Below are 17645 nucleotides of genomic sequence, written 5' to 3'. Positions count from 1 at the left end.
CATCCCTCCAGGCGCGCTCTACATCACCTGGATTCTAAAGGTTCTAAGTCACCAAAAAACAAACAAAACACTTTTTAAGTCAGTCCAAGCTTGTTTAAGTCAAAAGAGAATGTGCTGGCCATAGCAGCCTTTGTATTTGCTGTGCTTTCCCCCTAGAATGCCCTCACCCCCTCAGCCTCCCTCTTAACATTCAAATGTCAATGTCACCTCCCCTGGGGAGCCTTTAGGTGGCTCCCTAGTTACTCAGGACTGAGCATCACCTGTGTGCCAGGCCCTGTTCTAGGCGCTAGGGATGCTGCTGTGGACCACACAGGTGAAAACCTCTTCCCTCAGAGCTGGCATTGCATTGAGGGAGAAAGAACCAACAAAAATAAGTATTCCACAGTGTCAGGTGGTGACTCGTGCTAAGAGTAAAATAAACCAGGAAATGGGAGAGAAGGTGTGTGGATGTAATCTGGAAGTGGGGGGAGGGGCGGGCCTCTGGGCGGGCGGGGTGGGGGGGGTTGATGTGTGAGATGAAACTTGAAGAACAACGTGAGTGGCCATGGCAATATCAGGGGGGAGAGGCAGGATGGTGACCTCAATGGGGTTGCCGTGGTGTTGTTGCTGACTGTGTCCCCAGTACCTGGACCAGCACCTGGCACATAATGGTACTCAATAAATGAAAGCCCAGTTGTGGGCTTCAGGAACAGCTTGCTCAAGGCTGAAATGATGGCTCTGGGGCCATAACCCTCCTCCACCCGGTGGCTTTGTTCTTACAAGAAGCCTCTCCCTGTTGTCTAAGATGGGGACTCGGCTCCCAATGCTACTCAAGCCTCCAAAGTTCCCAGAATTCCCTGCAAAAGTCTGGACATGCCCATCCCCCAATCAACCCCTGAGGCCTGGAGATGGGGATGTGGGAGTGGCTTGGGGCTGAGTCACATGCCCTATCCAGACCACACTCCGAGGGGAGAGGGAGACCCCATGGGACATCTGGGGTTGCAGGGTGGTAGGAAGGAGAAATGGATGCAAAGAGCCAGTTTCCCAGAATAATTATAAGAGGTTTAGTAAGCTAGTAAATGACAGCCTGGGAGCTCCTGGCTCAAAGCAGCCCTGAAATTTCCAGCACTGTCTGGTGGCCACCAGGAGCCACTGGGCTAAAGGTGGGAGCGTTCAGCATTAGGGAAATTGAGAATGCCAAGGCAGCCAGCTCTTTAGAGAAAGAGGTAAATTGAAGGCAGCTCAGGGTGGGCTCCCGGGGGCCCTCATGAAATGGAGGGGCTGCTGGCAGAGGCCAGAGCTGGCTTACTTGGACTTGTTCCTCAAATGGGGGCTCAAGAGGCTACGGGGGGGTGTGGCTAGCAAACCCACCGGCAGGCCGTCCCTCAGGTCTGGTCTGGGGTGGGGATGGTATGGAAGCAGAGCTGCAATCTGGTAGGAGCTCCAGGAGCAGTCTGGTATTTATGGAGTACCTGCTGTATGCCTGAGCGCTGACCTAACCTTCCAAATTCAGGACAAAAGAAACAAATGTTTGCTGTTGAATGAACCCCTCTCCCAGCGGCCTGTAAGGTTGTTATTACCCAGCCTGCAGGGAGATTCAGGAAGACCAAGGGTGAGGCCAGGCCAGGCTCTGAGGTTGGGGGGTCACCGCCCTGAAAGCTCCTGGAGCACCAGCGGGAGGGCCAGGCACCTAGAGGCCTGTGGGGCCACCTTGGGTTGGATTTTCACTCCTGCCCTGACTGTGCAGGTCAGCCCCATCCATGTGTTAGCTCCACATCTATTGAGAACCCACCCAAGGGTGAATAAAACCCACTGGGCCCCTGCTCTCATGAAACTGTCACTCTCCCCGTCTCTAGCCTCAGTTTTCTCTTCTGTGAAATGGAACCAGCCAGGCCCACGGCAGGTCAACCCCCCAGAGGGGAGCTCTGGGAGGCCAGGGGCGGGCTGAGATTTATTCAGCCGCCCTGGGCACGGTGCCTGGCACACGGGTGGCGCCCAATACAGGCTTGTTTGAGCAGGACTAGCCCTCAGTAAGTAACAGCTGTTGTCGATGCCGGCGGAGCGGCCGATGCCGGCGAGGGAAGGGGCTCTCCCCTCCCCCACCCTCCACCCGCTCCCCTCTCCCCTCCGCGCCCCATTCCTTCCCCTTGCCCCCCACGCGACGGTGCCTCCTTCTCCATCCCCCACCTCCTCCCGCCTCTTTCCATTCAATCTCCCCTCCCCCACCAGCCCTACGCCTCTCCCTCCTTTTCCCCTTACCCCTACCCAATTCTTCCTCCCTCCCCTCCCCCCACCCCGCCTGTCGCCCCTCCCCCACCTGCCACCTTACTCTCCCCCCGCACCCAGCCCCCACGGCGGGGCCGGTCCGGGCGGGGCCGCCCGGGCTCCCGGGTCCCTGGCTCGGGTCCAGCTCGCGGCCCAGGCCGGGCGGCGGCGGCGGCGGGCGGGGTTCTGGCCGCGCGCGGTTTGGGGGTTTTTTATAACCCTGGCAGGCGGCTCAGGAAGTGCCTTCCCCGCGCCCCCTCCCCCGGCCACGCCGCCGCGCTCGCTCCCTCCCTTCCTGCGCAGGGCGGCGAGACGGCGGCGGAGACGGCGGACGGAGGCCCGGGCGGGCGGGCGGCCGGCCGCAGGTAGAGGCGCGGGCGGCTCGGCAGGGAGCGGGCTCGGCGGGGCCGGCGGGCGCCCAGGGGAGGGGGCCGGCGCGGGGTGCCCGGGGGTGACCTTGGGTGTCTGCGTCGGGCGGGCACGGCCGCGGGCCCCGGTCTGTTGGGCCGTCCAGCCTCGGGGCTTGTGTCGGTGTGTGATGTCCCTAAGTGTGTGCGACACTGAGGTCATGTGGGCGGCTGTCTGGGTGTGTTTGCTGCGTGTGGGTATGTGTGTCGGGGTGCGTGTGCGCATCCACGTACGTGTGAGTGTTGTGAGTCGGCATGTGTGTGTCCGCGTGAAATGTCCCTGCGTGTCTGGGTGTGTTGGAATTTGTGTGCGATCATATGGGGTGCTGTGTGGGTGCAGAGGTGTGAGTGTAAGCCAGTGTCTGCTGGGTGTGTAAATGTCTAGGTGAGTGTGAGTGTCTCGGTGCTGCGAGTGTGTCTGAGTGTAACAAGTGTGTAAATGCCCGTATGTGGGTGCATCTGGTGTGTATGTCAAGTTCTGTGGGACTCTGAGTTTGTCTGTTGTCTGGTGTGTGTGAACGAGTGTGTACGTGTCTGTGCGTGTAGGCCCAAGTGTGTGTGTGTCTCTGGGTTGTCTTCTGTGAATGAGTGTGTACGTGTGTAGGTCTGGGGAGTGTGTGGTTGTGTGTCGTGTGCGTTCGCCTCTGGATGTGTGTGTTCTGAGCGGGTGGGTGTGTTGGGCCGGGAGCCCTTTGTGGGTCTGCGGTGTCCGGGTGTCGGTCCCCGGCTGCGCAGGTGTGGTCACCCTCGAGGGTGTGCGTCGCTACCAGTGTGTGTTTGTGTGTCTGGGTGTGGGAGTGGCATCTCCCGCTTCCCTTGAGTGGGTCACCCAGGCCACAGCCGTCTGTCTCCGAGGGTCTCCAGCCCGTCGGGCTCAGGGCCTTTAATTAGTGGCTAGTTGAGGGGGACCCGCCGGGGCGCCGGCCCCCTCCTCCCGCGGGCCGCGGGCGGGCCTTTGTCTGCTCTCCCGGCAGGGTCTGCCTCCCGCCCAGCCAGATGTGCAGCGCCTGGAGGAGGCCTCTGCCCGGGCGGCCTCGGCCGTGGCCTCCACAGAGTGGCCAGGTCTCCCCGGCACGGCCCAGGAGGTCTGGGTGTGGAGCGGCGGGTCCTTCCCGGATCACCGGGATGGGATGGAGCCTCCGCTGTTTCCGGGCCGCTTCCGCGCGGCATTTCCTCCTCCAGCGCTGGCACCGTCCCCGTGCTGGCCGCCTCCCTCCTGCCTTCTGGGAGGAGGGGCTGGGAGGAATGGCCAAGCCTGGGCACGCGCGCGCGCGTGCGTGCGTGTGCGCGCGCACACAGCCACACGGGCACACGCATGGCCACACACGGGGTCACATGGGCACACACACCACACAAAAAGTCACCTACATACATACTTACACGGTTACACACACACACACACAGAGTCATGCACACACCCCGGTGTAGGTCCCCTGCTGTTGCCCCCAGCCAGGCTCTGGCCGGGAACCCCCTAACCTCCCTGCCATCAGTATCATTTTCTCCCCAGACCCACTGACCTGTTCCCAGTAGCCCCAGTGCCCTGGGCAGGTCACACCTCACCACCACCCTGCAGGCGGGGCCACTGACCCAGATCCTCTTTCCCACCTCGCCCTGGTGGGACACCTGTGTGCCCTCCCCCTCCAGATCCCCCCCTCCCCATCCCCACCCACCTATGCCAGGTCCTTCCACACCCTCCCCCCACACCTCACCTGAGCCAGAAGCACAAGGGAAGCTGTGAGGTCATTGGGAGAAGGGCCCCAGCCCTGGAGGACAGGGGTGAGGACCTCAGGGGTGGGGAGCAGGAGAGGCTCAAAGACACTGCAGCCAGGACCAGAGCCACAGAGCCACTGGGGGAGGAAGATTCTGCACCAGGCCTGGCAGTGTAGGAAAGAAGGAGAGGGACAGGATTGGGGGAAGGGGGCTCCAGCCTCACGCTGCAATGAGGCATGGGAGGGGAGGGGGGTTAAGGCAAGAGGAGGGCCGGGGAAACTGACCAGGAAGGGGTTTAATCAGAGCTGGTCAAGGTCTCCAGGATGGAATAGGGGAGAGGAGGCAAGAGGAGATGGGGGCAGGGGGAGGCCGAGTAGGGCATGAGGGAGCTTTGGTGGGGGACTAGGAACTGAGGGAGGATGAAATCCAAGAGGAGGTTCACCAGGGTCAGGGAGAAGGACAGAGTGTTCTCAGCCACCCTGGAACTCCAGACCCAGCCCAGCTCCTCCTCACTGCCCCCTCCCCGTCCAGGCGCTGAAGAAGAGGCACTGAGGGCCAGAGGGGCTCTCACACAGGTGTCCAACGCCAGGCCGTCAACTGAAGCCCCCAAAAGGTAAAAACAAACAGAAAAACAAGGGGTAATCATTAGCCCAGCTGAAGGGAGCCGTAGGGTCGCAGAGTGTCTTGGAGTGAGCTCCCCATTGCTGGAGGGGTCCAAGCAGAAGCGGGTAATTTCAACTTCTAAGTCTGCATCTTGTTGAAAACCTGGCTCCCTCCCTCATGTGCTGAACTGCCCTGTTTGGAGATCGACTCTCAGACTTGGCCAGGCTGCAAAGAAAACAAGACAGTGTGTGATTAAGGGGGAAACAGCACAGAGGAGGAGGAGGAGGGTGGAGACAGGAGTGGGGAGGAGGGTTTGGCACAGGGTAGTGGCCCAAAGTGGTTTCTGTGCGCAGCAGGCTGGCCTGGGGCAGATGCCAGAGAAACTGAGACCTGCCGGGCAGGCCTAGAGCTTCCAGAAAGAATCTGAAAGGAGAAGGAGCCGAACCAGAAGCAAGGCTGGAAACAGAGGGTGGAGGAGAGGTCACGGGGACAGACGCCACCTGTAGGGGTGAATAATGCTACCCCGTGGCGGGGGATCCAGTGGCAGGGCCTAAGTCAGATGGGGTTAGTGGGAGGAGCCAAGCACTGGCTTCTGGTTTAATCTGGGCTGAAAATGCCCCCTGACCAACACAGCCTTCAAGCGTATCCCAGGCCAGCCTCCCCTTGCTGCCCTCCTGCATGCTCCTCTCAGGCACTCTGCCCAGCCACACTGGCCCTTGTGGTCCTGGGTCAAGCTCCTCCCTGCCTCTGGGCCTTTGGCCCTGCCGCTCCTCACCCTGGGCACCTTCTCCTGTCTCCACGTGATGAGTTTCTTCTCATCCTCCGCACCCCTGCTTCTGAGCCTCCCCGTTATTTCTGAAGAACTTGTCACTATCTGAACTCCTCTTGTTCGGTCACTCCCAGGAGACAGCCCCTTGGTGGGCAGGGACGGCATCTATACCATGCATATCATTAGCAGGGAACGAATCCTCGGGATTATCGTGGAAATGAAGTGAAATGGTGTGAAAACGCTCAGGCCAGTAGCTGGCACGCGTAGTAGATGCCCACAGAGTCAAGATCCCTGTGTATCCTCAGAGTATAGTGAGGATGAGGGGGGTGGGGACAGGGGGACGGGGGACTTCTGCATGAGGAAATGCAACGGGCATCCCTGAGGCTGGGAGTGAGGGGCTTTGGCACTGGCCACACTGGGCAGCAGGACCAGGCACCTGCCCCCCCAACCCAACTCCTCTCTCCCAGGAGCCCGGTGATGCTGCCCAGGCTGTGAACAGGGGAGGCGGTGCTGTGGGGGCTGCCGGCAGCCGGGGCTGGAGAGAGACATGTGGACACGTGGTCTCTATGGCTCCCGCCTGCCAGATCCTCCACTGGGCCCTCACCCTGGGGCTGGGCCTCACATTCGAAGTCATACACGCCTTCCAGTCTCAAGGTAGGGGTGTTCAGGGGCAGCATGGGGAGAGAACAAGGAGCCGAGGAAGGGTCAGTGGGGCTGGGATGGCAGTCACTTGGGGGAGGGCCCTGGGGTCAGCGAGGCCAACATCATTTGCCCTGTAGCCCAGCAGCAAAGACACGGATCATTCCCAGGGCTCGCCCCAAGCCTCTGACCCTCGCCCACAGATGAGTTCCTGTCCAGTCTGGAGAGCTATGAGATCGCCTTCCCCACTCGAGTGGACCAAAATGGGGCCCTGCTGGCCTTCTCGCCCCCGGCTTCCCGGAGGCAGCGTCGGGGCACAGGGCCAGCCCCAGAGTCTCGCCTCTACTACAAGGTGGCTGCACCCAGCACCCACTTCCTGCTGAACCTGACCCGCAGCCCCCGCCTTCTAGCGGGGCACGTCTCCGTGGAGTACTGGACACGGGAGGGCCTGGCCTGGCAGAGGGCTGCCCAGCCCCACTGCCTCTACGCCGGCCACCTGCAGGGCCAGGCCGACAGCTCCCATGTGGCCATCAGCACCTGTGGGGGCCTGGTGAGCGGAGGGTTCTGGGAAGCAGGGGGAAATGCCCACCAGTTTGGGAGTTAAGAAAAATACTTCTAAATATAGGTCAGAGAAGGAATCCTGGTGGATATTTTTAAAACATTTTGAGCTAATCACAAGGATCAGTTATTTTAGGATGTAGCTAAAGCAGAACTTTGAGGACAATGCGTAGCCGTCGGTCAGGCTGTAAATGAATGAACCCAAATTGCACCTCAGGAAGGTAAAAAAGGAGAAGCAACATAAACCCAGTAAGACGGAAAGAATGAAATCGTAAAGACAGAGATAGGGTCCCGTGGGTCCCGGGAACCAAAATCTGATCCAAGCCCTCCACCCACTCCCCAACCCCCAGCATGGCCTGATTGTGGCAGATGAAGAAGAATATTTGATCGAGCCCCTGCAAGGTGGGCCCAGAGGGGCCCAGGGCCCAGAGGAGAGTGGCCCCCATGTGGTATACAAGCGCTCCTCTCTGCGTCACCCCCACCTGGACACAGCCTGTGGAGTGAGAGGTACCTCTGTCTTCCTGGGGATGGGCAGAGGGGCTGCACATCTTTGCCTTGAGGCCGAGGCAGGCAGCGGTGTCTGATGGCCCAGCAGTGAGTGAGACAGGTTGCTCAGGTGTAAAACCCTCCGTCTCCAGGATGACAGTGTGATCAGACAGCTAAGTGACCGAGGAGTGGCAGAGAGTCGAGCCACTGCACAGTGCAAACCCTGTTCAGAAGGTCCGATTTACAACCAGACTTGCAGGAGGACAGGGGTCTGATCAGACGTGCAGGGGGCGGGGGAATAAGAAAGCTGGATGAGATAGATATTTATAAGGGCCATCGTCCAGCTGCAGGGACAAGTTCGGAGCCCTCGGACGTGACATGAGGTGCGCAGTCCGACCGTCTGGGAGTGGGACCCCGTGTCGGACCTACAACCACAGTCGGTTGTACGAACGGAAGGGTGGGTCGTTGCACAGTCGGACGGCCAGTGAGACCGGTTGGGCGGTCAGACCCTCCAGCAGTGGGGTGTCCCCCAGCTGCACAGCTGGGCAGCGCGTTGACGAGAACGTGGCACGGAAGGCCACAGAGTCCCACCAGCACACAGCTCCCGTGCTGAGGCGGGCGGCTCCACGCCTACGGTTGGGCAATGGAACTTTCAGGAAGTGGCACGGTCTTGCTGGTTGTCGTGGGGCCCGGGGCGGCCGTGCCACCGACCCGTGTGACGGCGTGGAGCCCGTCGTCTGGGTAGCGGGCTGTTGTAGAGCCAGATGTTGCACAACCAGGACCCCCAGTAGCCGAAGCATGAGTGGTGTGACGGCCTAGGAGGCAGATGCGCCGTCAGACGGGGTTGGTCGTGGACATAAGAGTAGGCAGCAGAATGACCAGAAATTGTCCATCCAGACGAGAAGCCGTGGAAGGGGCGGCCGTGGTGGCTGCGCACGCTGAAGCCGCCACCTGCCAGGCCCCTGGGGAATGAGACTGAGCGTGGCCAGCCAGGCCTGAAGCGCTCGGTCAGCCGGGAGCGCTACGTGGAGACCCTGGTGGTGGCTGACAAGATGATGGTGGCCTACCATGGGCGCCGAGACGTGGAACAGTACGTGCTGGCCATCATGAACATTGTAAGTGCCTCCCCCTCCCTGGCCACGGAGCCCCGGGACCTGGAGCCGGCCTCCTGAGGTCAGGGAACCCGAATGGAGGGGGTGGGGTGAGAAGGGTGGCCGGGGTCTGGCAAGGAGTGAGGAGAAGCAGCCTCGCTGGGCGGCCAGGAGCGTGGACTCAGCAGCCTGCGGGGCCCGGCCGAAATCTCGGTTCTGCTGCTTTTTAGCCGTGCGCCCTTGGACCAGTCACTGCCCCTCTGTGCCTCGGTGGCCCGATGTGCTGACATAACATTGTGTGGCAGTGCTGTGTTCCGCCCTAGCCCTGCTTCCCTCCCCTGGGCTTTCAAAGTTGTCTGGAACCTTCCAGGGTTTCTGTGGGTTTCCGCGTGGGACAGTGATGCCCCAGGCTCCAAGATCGCTGCACACTGTGGCCCCCCTCTCCCCTGGGCACTTCCTTCTTCTCCCTCAGCACTGTCTCCAGAGCTCGCTGCCCCTCACACTTCCACCTTCTTCTGGTGATGCTCAAATTGGTACCTTTATATATTTTTTAAGATTCTGTTCATTGATTTGAGAGAGAAAGAGAGAGCACACAAGCAGAGGGGAGGGGCAGAGGGAGAAGGAGAAGCAGACTCCCCGCCGAGCAGGGAGCCCAACGCGGGGACACGGGGCTCGATCCCAGGACCCCGGGATCCTGACCTGAGCTGAAGGCAGATGCTGAACCGACTGAGCCACCCAGGCGCCCCCAAACTGATACCTTCAGACAGCCACGGAATGAGACCAAATGTGCACTCTCTCAGGCCGCCTCTGGGCAGAGACGCTTGAGGCTGCTGCAGGGGTGGGTAGGGATGGAGGACAAATCGACAAGCTGAATGGGGGTGAGTCAGAAAGAAATGTACTGGTAAGCAACCCGCGCTTTGTAGGCAGCCTTACCCAGACACGAAGCCCACTTGTGGCACCTTACCCGCTGTGTGTCCTAACCTCTCTGTGTGTCGGTCTGCCCCTCTGTAAAACGGGAATGATAATTGGACCTACTCGTGCGAAGATCTGCACAGCAGGCTTAGTCCGAGGCCCCGCACACAGGAGATACTTGGTGAAAGAGAGCTATTGCCACTGTTTCGCTTTTTGTCTCCTCCTCTGGGCCCCTCTTAAGACTCGGTCTCTCTTGTTTCTTGGAGGTCAGGTTGCCAAACTTTTCCAGGACTCGAGTCTGGGAAACATCGTTAATATCCTGGTGACACGCCTCATCCTGCTCACGGAGGACCAGGTGCGAGGGCCCCCCCCCCCCACCTGCCCCTGCCCCTGCACGTGCCCCCCGGGGTGGCTGGCGCCCATGCCCCTCTGTCTGTCTGCAGCCCACCCTGGAGATCACCCACCATGCCGGGAAGTCCCTGGACAGCTTCTGTAAGTGGCAGAAATCCATCGTGAACCGCAGCGGCCATGGCAACGCCATTCCGGAGAACGGTGTGGCCAACCATGACACAGCGGTGCTCATCACGCGGTGAGGGGCGGGGAGGCCTCCAGGACGTGGGCCGGGGGAACGAGTGGTCCCAGGGACCATCCAGGTCCAGGCAGGGGTCACTTCTGCTGGGAGATGGGAGAGGCTGGGGAGCCAGGGGTGGGGAGGGGCTGCTGGGAGCCTGAGAGCCGCGGTGCGGGGGGCGAGGGGAGGCAGGGACAGTTGGGCCACCGCTTGGACACAGACACACTCGTTCACTCACCGTCTCATTGATGCAGTCGGTCAGTCACATGCGCACCCCAGCATCCCCGAGGTCCGCTGGGGGCAGAGCGCGGGGCTCCAGGCGAGAGGCAGGTAGTGCCTCCCAGGCAGAGGGGAGCCTCCGGAGCTGGTCATGGTGTCACCAGCAGGGCTTAGGGAGGTAGCCCAGCCCCTGACCGCCCCCCTCTCCTTCCACAGCTATGACATCTGCATCTATAGGAACAAACCCTGCGGCACACTAGGTACTTCACCCCTGTAGGTTTCAGGCACCCGTGAAGGCAGTGGATGGGTGCCCCCGGCCCGGCCCTGGCAGGGTGGGGACCTGGCAGGGTGGCCGGGCCGGCCAGCACAGCCTGAGCCCAGTCTCACCCCACGCGCCCGTTCCCCAGGCCTGGCCCCCGTGGGCGGCATGTGCGAGCGGGAGAGAAGTTGCAGCATCAACGAGGATATTGGCCTGGCCACTGCCTTCACCATCGCCCATGAGATTGGACATACGTGAGGCCGGGGACACCGCAGGGTGGGGCGGGGGGCAGGTTCCTCAGCCCTGGTGGTGGAGCTGACCAGGCTGCTCTGCCCAGGTTTGGCATGAACCACGACGGGGTGGGGAACAGCTGTGGGGCCCGTGGCCAGGACCCGGCCAAGCTCATGGCCGCCCACATCACCATGAAGACCAACCCCTTTGTGTGGTCGTCCTGCAGCCGCGACTACATCACCAGCTTTCTGGAGTGAGGACGTGCCCGCGTGCCCGCCCACACGCCCACTCACCTTGGCTGGGCGGGGAGGGGGGAGGGTCTGGAAACCAGAGCTGCCTCTGAGAGGGGTCCTGTTCCCTGCAGGGCTGCGCCCTAGGACCCGCACCCCACCGGGGCCCCTGAGCTCTTCGCCTGCAGCCCCCTAACATAACAGCTCCTTTCTTCTCGCCACAGCTCAGGCCTGGGGCTGTGCCTGAACAACCGGCCCCCCAGACAGGACTTCGTGTACCCCACGGTGGCACCTGGCCAGGCCTACGACGCAGACGAACAGTGCCGCTTCCAACATGGAGTCAAATCGCGTCAGTGTAAATACGGGGTAGAGAGAGCCTTCCTGCTTTCCTTCCTGGGAGGGGAGGGGCCGCAGGGTGTGGGAGAGCCGGGAAGGGGGTGAGCCCCCGCAGGGGCCAGGGGGAAAGAGGTGCACGGGTGTACAAATGTCCCGTGCACTCAGACAGTGACGGGGATGAAGAATGGGCTCTCCTGGTCCTCCAGACCCCTGATTTTGGGGGCCGGGCTGGGGAGACCTTGGGTACCACCTTCTGTCCAGCCTATCAGGCCACCTGTGGGCTGCAGCAGGACTGAAGTCCCAAGCCCCCTAATTGGGCAGTTTTTCACCAAACATTCCAAATGGGGTGGAAATAGTTCCCTGGGGACGGACCATCTTTCCCACTTGGCAAAGAACTGGGCAGAGCCTTCCAAGGACACCCTGTCTTCATTCCCCACATCCCCCACCAACTGGTTCACCAAGATCGCCTGGCCCTGATGCTTGGCTAGACAAGCTCTGAGCCTCCGGACCACCCCTCACTCTTTGTGAGGTTTAGATTGACTTCCCAAAGCCCCGTCCTTTTGTAGAGAAGCAAGCTGGGGGTCCCACTCCCAGCCGCCCACAGGAAGCTGGAGGCCTGCTGGCTTCCTCAAGACTGCAAAGATCAGAGTCTGGACGGCCATGTCCAAGCTAAGGCCATGTTCACGCAACACAGGAAAAGGCAACTGTTGAAATGCCCTCACTTCATCCCAGGGCAAGACAAGGAGACAAACCCTGGAATCATTTCTATTTACTCTTGCCCACCCTCCCCCAACTTGGCTGGTAACTAACTGCAGCACCCTTAACGAATTTCCAAAGAATCTGGAAGCCACCATTGAGCATCTGCTGTATCCCAGGTATCCTAACAACGATGACAATGGCTGACATTTACTGAGCACCCACTATGTGCTAAGCATGTGATACATATCATCTCATTTAAACTCTTGACCATCCTGCTACTCCCACATTACAGATAAACGGACCGAGGCATAGGGAGGGTGCCTTGCCCAAGGTCACAGTTCAAGAACATGTCAGAGCTGGGACTCAAATCCAGGTCTCTCTGGGACTCCAAATTTTATAATGAGGTGGGGGAGGGGAGAAAGTGTCAGAATATGGAGCATGGACCAGTGCTGGCTGTATGTTGAATTGATTCTTTCTTTTATTTCTCCAAGGAACATCTTCCCGGCGCCCCTGGCAAAGGGGGAAATTATTGACTACATATAACTTGGCTAACGTGTGTCAAGAGCTGGGCCTAGTGCCTAGTCCAGAGATAGCTGTGGTCACTGTTACACAATAACAGGGAGTTTATGCAATCTCTTTCGCATGCCTCTCAGACTTTTATGTAGGCAAGGCCCATCTCCCAGATGAGAAAATAGAGCGAGGGGTCCCTGTCGCAATTCCCCAGCGGAGCTGAAGTCTCCCAGAGCGGCCCAGAGCCCGTTCATATGCACCACAGCGCCTCCTTGTGGAGAGGAGGAAAAGCAGCACTGGAATAGCCGGTTCTCTTTAAGAGGGGTCCGAAGTGGGATGAGGGGGCCCGTGATATTTTTACAAATGGCCGGGAGGACACAAGCCAAGAGAAGCCAGAAAAGCAGGCTGGAGTTTTTAGCTGAGACATGTCCTCTGAAGGAGCAGAAGGCAGGGACTCTGGAGGACGGTTGAGGGAGAGGACTTGAGAAAAACTTCCCGAACTTCTCATGTGTGTGCACGTCTTTCAGAGGCTGGCCCTTCCTACAGCCATTGATTGGCCCAAGCCCAGATCGTCAAAACTTGAAAGGATTAGGTTCAAAGAGGAAATGGCACATGGTTATAAAAAGGAGAATGAAGGCTCTCCACTGAGGGGGGGGGGGGCGGGGGGCGGAGACCCTGGGAGGTGGGGCAGGATGTAGGCTAGAGGGTCAGAGATTTGGCCACACCTGAACCCAGTGGGGTTGGTCCAGGGACATTCACCTAAAGGGTCAAGAGTGACTTTCTGGGACTGGTCCAGCCCAAGAAGGATTTGGACAGGAAGGTGGGCAGATTTTTCAGTGGGAGAAGTAGAAGAAATGTCCCACCCAGATCCAGCCTGACCTTGTTCCTGCCCAGCCTTCCATAGAGTAAAAGCTCCAGGAGCTTCCTCAGTTTGGGGGGCGGAGGGGGGGGGGTGGCAACAAGGAGGACCACCAGCTGGAAAAAATTAGAGATGAGGCCTTTGACCTGAGCCATCTTCCAGGCCCGAGTTTTCAGAATTCCTGTTCTCCCAGGGGCCCCTGCACCCATCCCAACAAGGAATGCAGAATCGTCTCCATTCCTCAGCAGGTCTGGAGACTCAGAAGGTACCAGAGTGATGAGATCACAGAGCGGTCCATTAAAGGCCCGGGTTAGAACCCGGGCCGCCCCTCAAAGCTGCGTGGCCCCTCGCAAGTGACTTTTTCTGTCTGAGCCTTGGTTTTCTGACCGTGAAATGGGGGTAGTAATGCCTAAGGGAGCTTACGGCACACACGGACGTTGGATAAGTGCAGCCCATAAGGCAGAGGGGAGGTCTCAGGCCATGCCCCACAGGAGGATTCAAGAAGGCTCCTGGAGACCCAGCAGAGGAGCGCCGGGGCCCCACTGCGAAGCGGCAGTGAGCGGGTCGCCGCCCGGCGGGCGGGCTGCCGGAGGGAGGAGGGCGGGGGGCGAGCCTGAGCGGACGCCTTGGCCCGCAGGAGGTCTGCAGCGAGCTGTGGTGTCTGAGCAAGAGCAACCGGTGCATCACCAACAGCATTCCAGCCGCCGAGGGCACGCTGTGCCAGACGCACACCATCGACAAGGGGGTGAGCGCCGGCCAAGGCCGCCAGCCGGGCCCCGCCCCCTGCCCTTGAGCCACGCCCACCGCGCCGCCGCTGGGGTTCTCCCGCGGCTCTGGCCACGCCTACTGCCCGCAGGTCCCGCCCATGGCCTGAGGCCACCCCCCCGCCCCCACTCCAGCCGCGCTGGTCCCCGCGCGAGTTTCACCTCCAGGCGGCGACCGTAGGCTTAGGCCACGCCCCTGTATTGCCAGGGTCCGAGTGCCCAGACCCCACCTCCACCCTCGCCCCTTCCGTCCCATCCCATGGGTGCTGAGACCTCGGGCTGGGAGGAGGGGCGGGGCAGGAAGGGGCGCCGAGATCCCGGAGTCTACGGAGCCGGACTCACCCCCTCCCTCTCCCCGCCCCCCCCCGACCTCCGGTAGTGGTGCTACAAGCGCGTGTGCGTCCCTTTCGGGTCGCGGCCGGAGGGCGTGGACGGGGCCTGGGGCCCGTGGACCCCGTGGGGCGACTGCAGCCGGACGTGCGGCGGCGGCGTGTCCTCCTCCAGCCGTCACTGCGACAGCCCCAGGTCAGCCCTCAGACCCCTTTGTAAAGAGAGCGGGGCGGCCCCCCTCTGTCTCCCCCCGGCCCCACATCTCTTCTGTCCCCCCACCCCCACCCCTTCCAGGCCAACAATCGGGGGCAGGTACTGCCTTGGTGAGAGACGGCGGCACCGCTCCTGCAACACCGACGTGAGTTCCCCCAGGACCCCAGGCCGGGATCCTCGGCCCCTCTTACACTTCACCCCTGCCCTGCCCTGCCCTCCCGACACCGGCCCCTGGGCCCTGGCGCCGACAGGACCTGGCTCCCCTGCAAGCGGCTGGCTCCTTCCAATTCTCAGATGACTCTCCCACCTTGAACTTGCTTGACCTCCACAACCTCCTCCAGCTATAGCGCGCCCCACCCCCTCCCTTCAAAGCCCAGTTTCCCCAAACTTCCCCCCCACAGCCCTGCCCCAAAGCCGTCGCTGAGCTCGCTGTCACCAAACCCAGGGGTCACGTTTGGGTCCACTACCGCACTGCCTTCCGACTAGGAAGCACGGCCTCTGTCCAGAACTCCCCACCCCACCCCCGCCCCCCTTGCTGCCATCACCGGGCCCAGTGCTCATGCTCCTCCTGCTACACCTTCTGTCTCCTCTTCTCCACTGCTGTCCCGTATTTAAATGCTGGGGTTCCCCATGGCTGGTTGTGGTTTCTGACTGGGAGCGAGTCTTCTGTGTGCACACCTAATAAGCACAAGGCTTACTGCAGCAGGGGGTGCTCAGAGGGCAGGGAGAGCTTTGGAGTGGGGGGTGAGTGGTCTTCCGAGCCCCACCTGGAGGGGCTCGTGTCTCCAGGGAGTCCACACGCGTGCGCCACCCATCCCCCCCCCCCCCCATAATGAGTGTCCTTGGCTCCTTTCTAGGCCTGCTCTCAAGAAAGGCCTCGTGGTCTGAAACCAGAAACCCAGCCATCATCCCCAGCTTGCCCCAAACTCTAATGAGTCATCTGCTCCATCTCAGATGTATTTGTCCCTCCAGCCCCACTGCCTGGACCTAGCCCGGGCCACCAACCAGTCTCACCTGGCCCTCCACAGCCTCCTCCCTGGCCTCTCTGCCTTCAGCTTCACCCCTCCAAGCCATCCCTACTCGGAGCATCCGTCCTCCATCCTCGGGGCTGTGCCCTAATTCCATCCCCCACAACTGGCCTCCATCCCGCTCCCCTCTCTTGCCCCCAGGACTGTCCCCCGGGCTCCCAGGACTTCAGGGAAATGCAGTGCTCCGAATTTGACAGCGTTCCCTTCCGTGGAAAATTCTACACGTGGAAGACATACCGAGGAGGTGAGTGAGGGACCCAGGAGGCCATGGGGCAGTGGAGGGCAGCAGCTGGATACAGCATCGTGGGGTCTGCCCTGAGCGCCCCCTCACCCAAGGGGCCGAAGAGCCCAGGATGTGGCTCAACAGTTCCTTGACTGGACGCTGGGAACCCAGACGCCCTCTGCCCAACCTGCCCAACCTTGTTGGGTCTGGAGTCTGTCCCTCTTTGCCTCACCTCCCCCGGGGAGCGAGCAGGGAGTCCCAGGTGGCCTGGCCCTCGGTCTGACGGGGCTGTGCCCCCCAGGGGGCGTGAAGGCCTGCTCACTCACATGCCTGGCCGAAGGCTTCAATTTCTACACGGAGAGAGCGGCGGCCGTGGTGGATGGGACGCCCTGCCGCCCCGACACGGTGGACATTTGCGTCAGCGGCGAGTGCAAGGTGGAGGGGGCTCCCAGAGAGAGGGCAGGGGATGGGGGAGTGAAGGCAGGGAAGGGGGGGCTCACTGACACTCCGCCCCCCCACCCCCCCTACTTCCCCAGCACGTGGGCTGTGACCGGGTCCTGGGCTCCGACCTGAGGGAGGACAAGTGCCGGGTTTGCGGTGGTGACGGCAGTGCCTGTGAAACCATTGAGGGGGTCTTCAGCCCAGCCTCGCCTGCAGCCGGTGAGAGATCCCCATTCCCTCTCCCTCTGCCCACTTGGTGACTGGGGGCAGGACTGGCCCCATCACAGTAGCCAACATCAGCTACTCAGACCCAGGGGCCCAGTGGGGACCCCAGAAAGTCCCAGGGGCACAGCAATGCCCCAGATCAGGGTCAGGGACTAGCTTGGGCTCTGGTGCCTAAACCTTGGCAATTAACAGGCCAAGAGGGCAGTGACCTAAACCTTTCCCCTCCCCCATCCTGGGAGCCTGGTGCTGGGCTGGAGGCAGAGAGGGGTTGACCGCTCTCCGTGGTCTGAGCCAGGGGCTTGAGGGGCTCTGTGCTGGAGGAAAAGGGTAACTAGGGGAGGGATATCTGCAGGCTGTGGTGAACTTGAGCATGCTTTCCAACCTTGGGCTGAAGGAGAGAGACCCCAGGGAGGGGGTGAGGGGGGCTCCTGGGAGCAAACACACACAGTGAGGCCCCAGTGTGGGGCTCAGGGGATGGGAGGGGACCCAGGTCGAAGTGGTGGAGCCCACTGCAAACCTAACTGTGCTAATGCCACCCTGCTAATGTCAACCCCACATGTCACCTTGTGGGTTGGGGCCTCCACAGCACCCCCGTCCCTCTACGCTGGGGGATAGGGAGTGGATCAGACCATTGTGGTGGTCAGAGAGGCAGAAAAAGTTTGGGTTCAAACCCCAGCCCAGCCACTTCCTAGCTGTCAAACCTGGGCGAGTTGCTTAGCTTCTCTGAGCTTCAGTCTTGTCGTCTGTAAAATGGGCGTGATGACACATCTGCATCACAGAGCCAGAGCTGGGGACGCAGTGCGATGTCCCAGGAAGCACTTAGTGCAGTAATGGTTAGCTGTTATCATCAAGGGCCAGGAATGGGGGAGGTAGGAAGGTGTGGGGGAAGGGTCAAGTGGGCGACATCTGAGCTCCACCGTCCAGGGTATGAGGAAGTCGTCTGGATCCCCAAAGGCTCCGTCCACATCTTCATCCAGGACCTGAACCTCTCCCTCAGTCACCTGGGTGAGCTGGAGGTGGAGGGATGAGGACTGGGGGTCAGCAGGGGGTCAGCATGGCTGGGGTTCTGACCCCGATGCTGTACCCCC

At 61.0% G+C, this 17645-nt stretch overlaps 1 protein-coding gene and 1 long non-coding RNA gene across 15 annotated transcripts in view; one reads left to right on the top strand and one right to left on the bottom strand.

Moving 5' to 3' along the window:
* Window positions 1-2551: 2551 nt before the first annotated feature.
* The window catches only part of ADAMTS10 (ADAM metallopeptidase with thrombospondin type 1 motif 10), an 18921-nt gene continuing 3827 nt past the window's right edge, over window positions 2552-17645 (top strand). For 11 of the 14 annotated variants that reach the window (XR_010405530.1, XR_010405526.1, XR_010405525.1 and 8 more), the window contains exons 1-19: window positions 2552-2609; window positions 4893-4974; window positions 6201-6387; window positions 6576-6922; window positions 7281-7437; window positions 8314-8531; window positions 9691-9774; window positions 9863-10008; window positions 10426-10469; window positions 10617-10722; window positions 10806-10952; window positions 11154-11295; window positions 13971-14078; window positions 14477-14622; window positions 14722-14785; window positions 15810-15912; window positions 16193-16326; window positions 16428-16551; window positions 17482-17562. Coding sequence is in view for 11 of the 14 variants with exons in the window: in XM_045863157.3 (XP_045719113.1) it covers window positions 6300-6387; window positions 6576-6922; window positions 7281-7437; window positions 8314-8531; window positions 9691-9774; window positions 9863-10008; window positions 10426-10469; window positions 10617-10722; window positions 10806-10952; window positions 11154-11295; window positions 13971-14078; window positions 14477-14622; window positions 14722-14785; window positions 15810-15912; window positions 16193-16326; window positions 16428-16551; window positions 17482-17562 (2239 nt within the window). In the remaining 3 variants the exon portion in view is untranslated. The remainder of the gene's footprint in view (window positions 2610-4892; window positions 4975-6200; window positions 6388-6575; window positions 6923-7280; window positions 7438-8313; window positions 8532-9690; window positions 9775-9862; window positions 10009-10425; window positions 10470-10616; window positions 10723-10805; window positions 10953-11153; window positions 11296-13970; window positions 14079-14476; window positions 14623-14721; window positions 14786-15809; window positions 15913-16192; window positions 16327-16427; window positions 16552-17481; window positions 17563-17645) is intronic. The other 3 variants (XM_064572103.1, XM_064572088.1, XM_064572097.1) reach the window with 3 other exon arrangements.
* The window catches only part of LOC135361746 (uncharacterized), a 26131-nt gene continuing 13435 nt past the window's right edge, over window positions 4950-17645 (bottom strand). Inside the window, exon 2 of the long non-coding RNA XR_010405559.1 lies at window positions 4950-5189. This is a non-coding gene — a long non-coding RNA (uncharacterized LOC135361746). The remainder of the gene's footprint in view (window positions 5190-17645) is intronic.

This window comes from Mirounga angustirostris, unplaced genomic scaffold (assembly GCF_029215605.1).
Source record: "Mirounga angustirostris isolate CCGP_5_RB_7025 unplaced genomic scaffold, mMirAng1.0.hap1 SCAF_1, whole genome shotgun sequence".
NCBI lineage: Eukaryota > Metazoa > Chordata > Mammalia > Carnivora > Phocidae > Mirounga > Mirounga angustirostris.
Note: the sequence above shows the minus strand (reverse complement) of the source record. Positions and strands in the feature narration are given on the sequence as shown.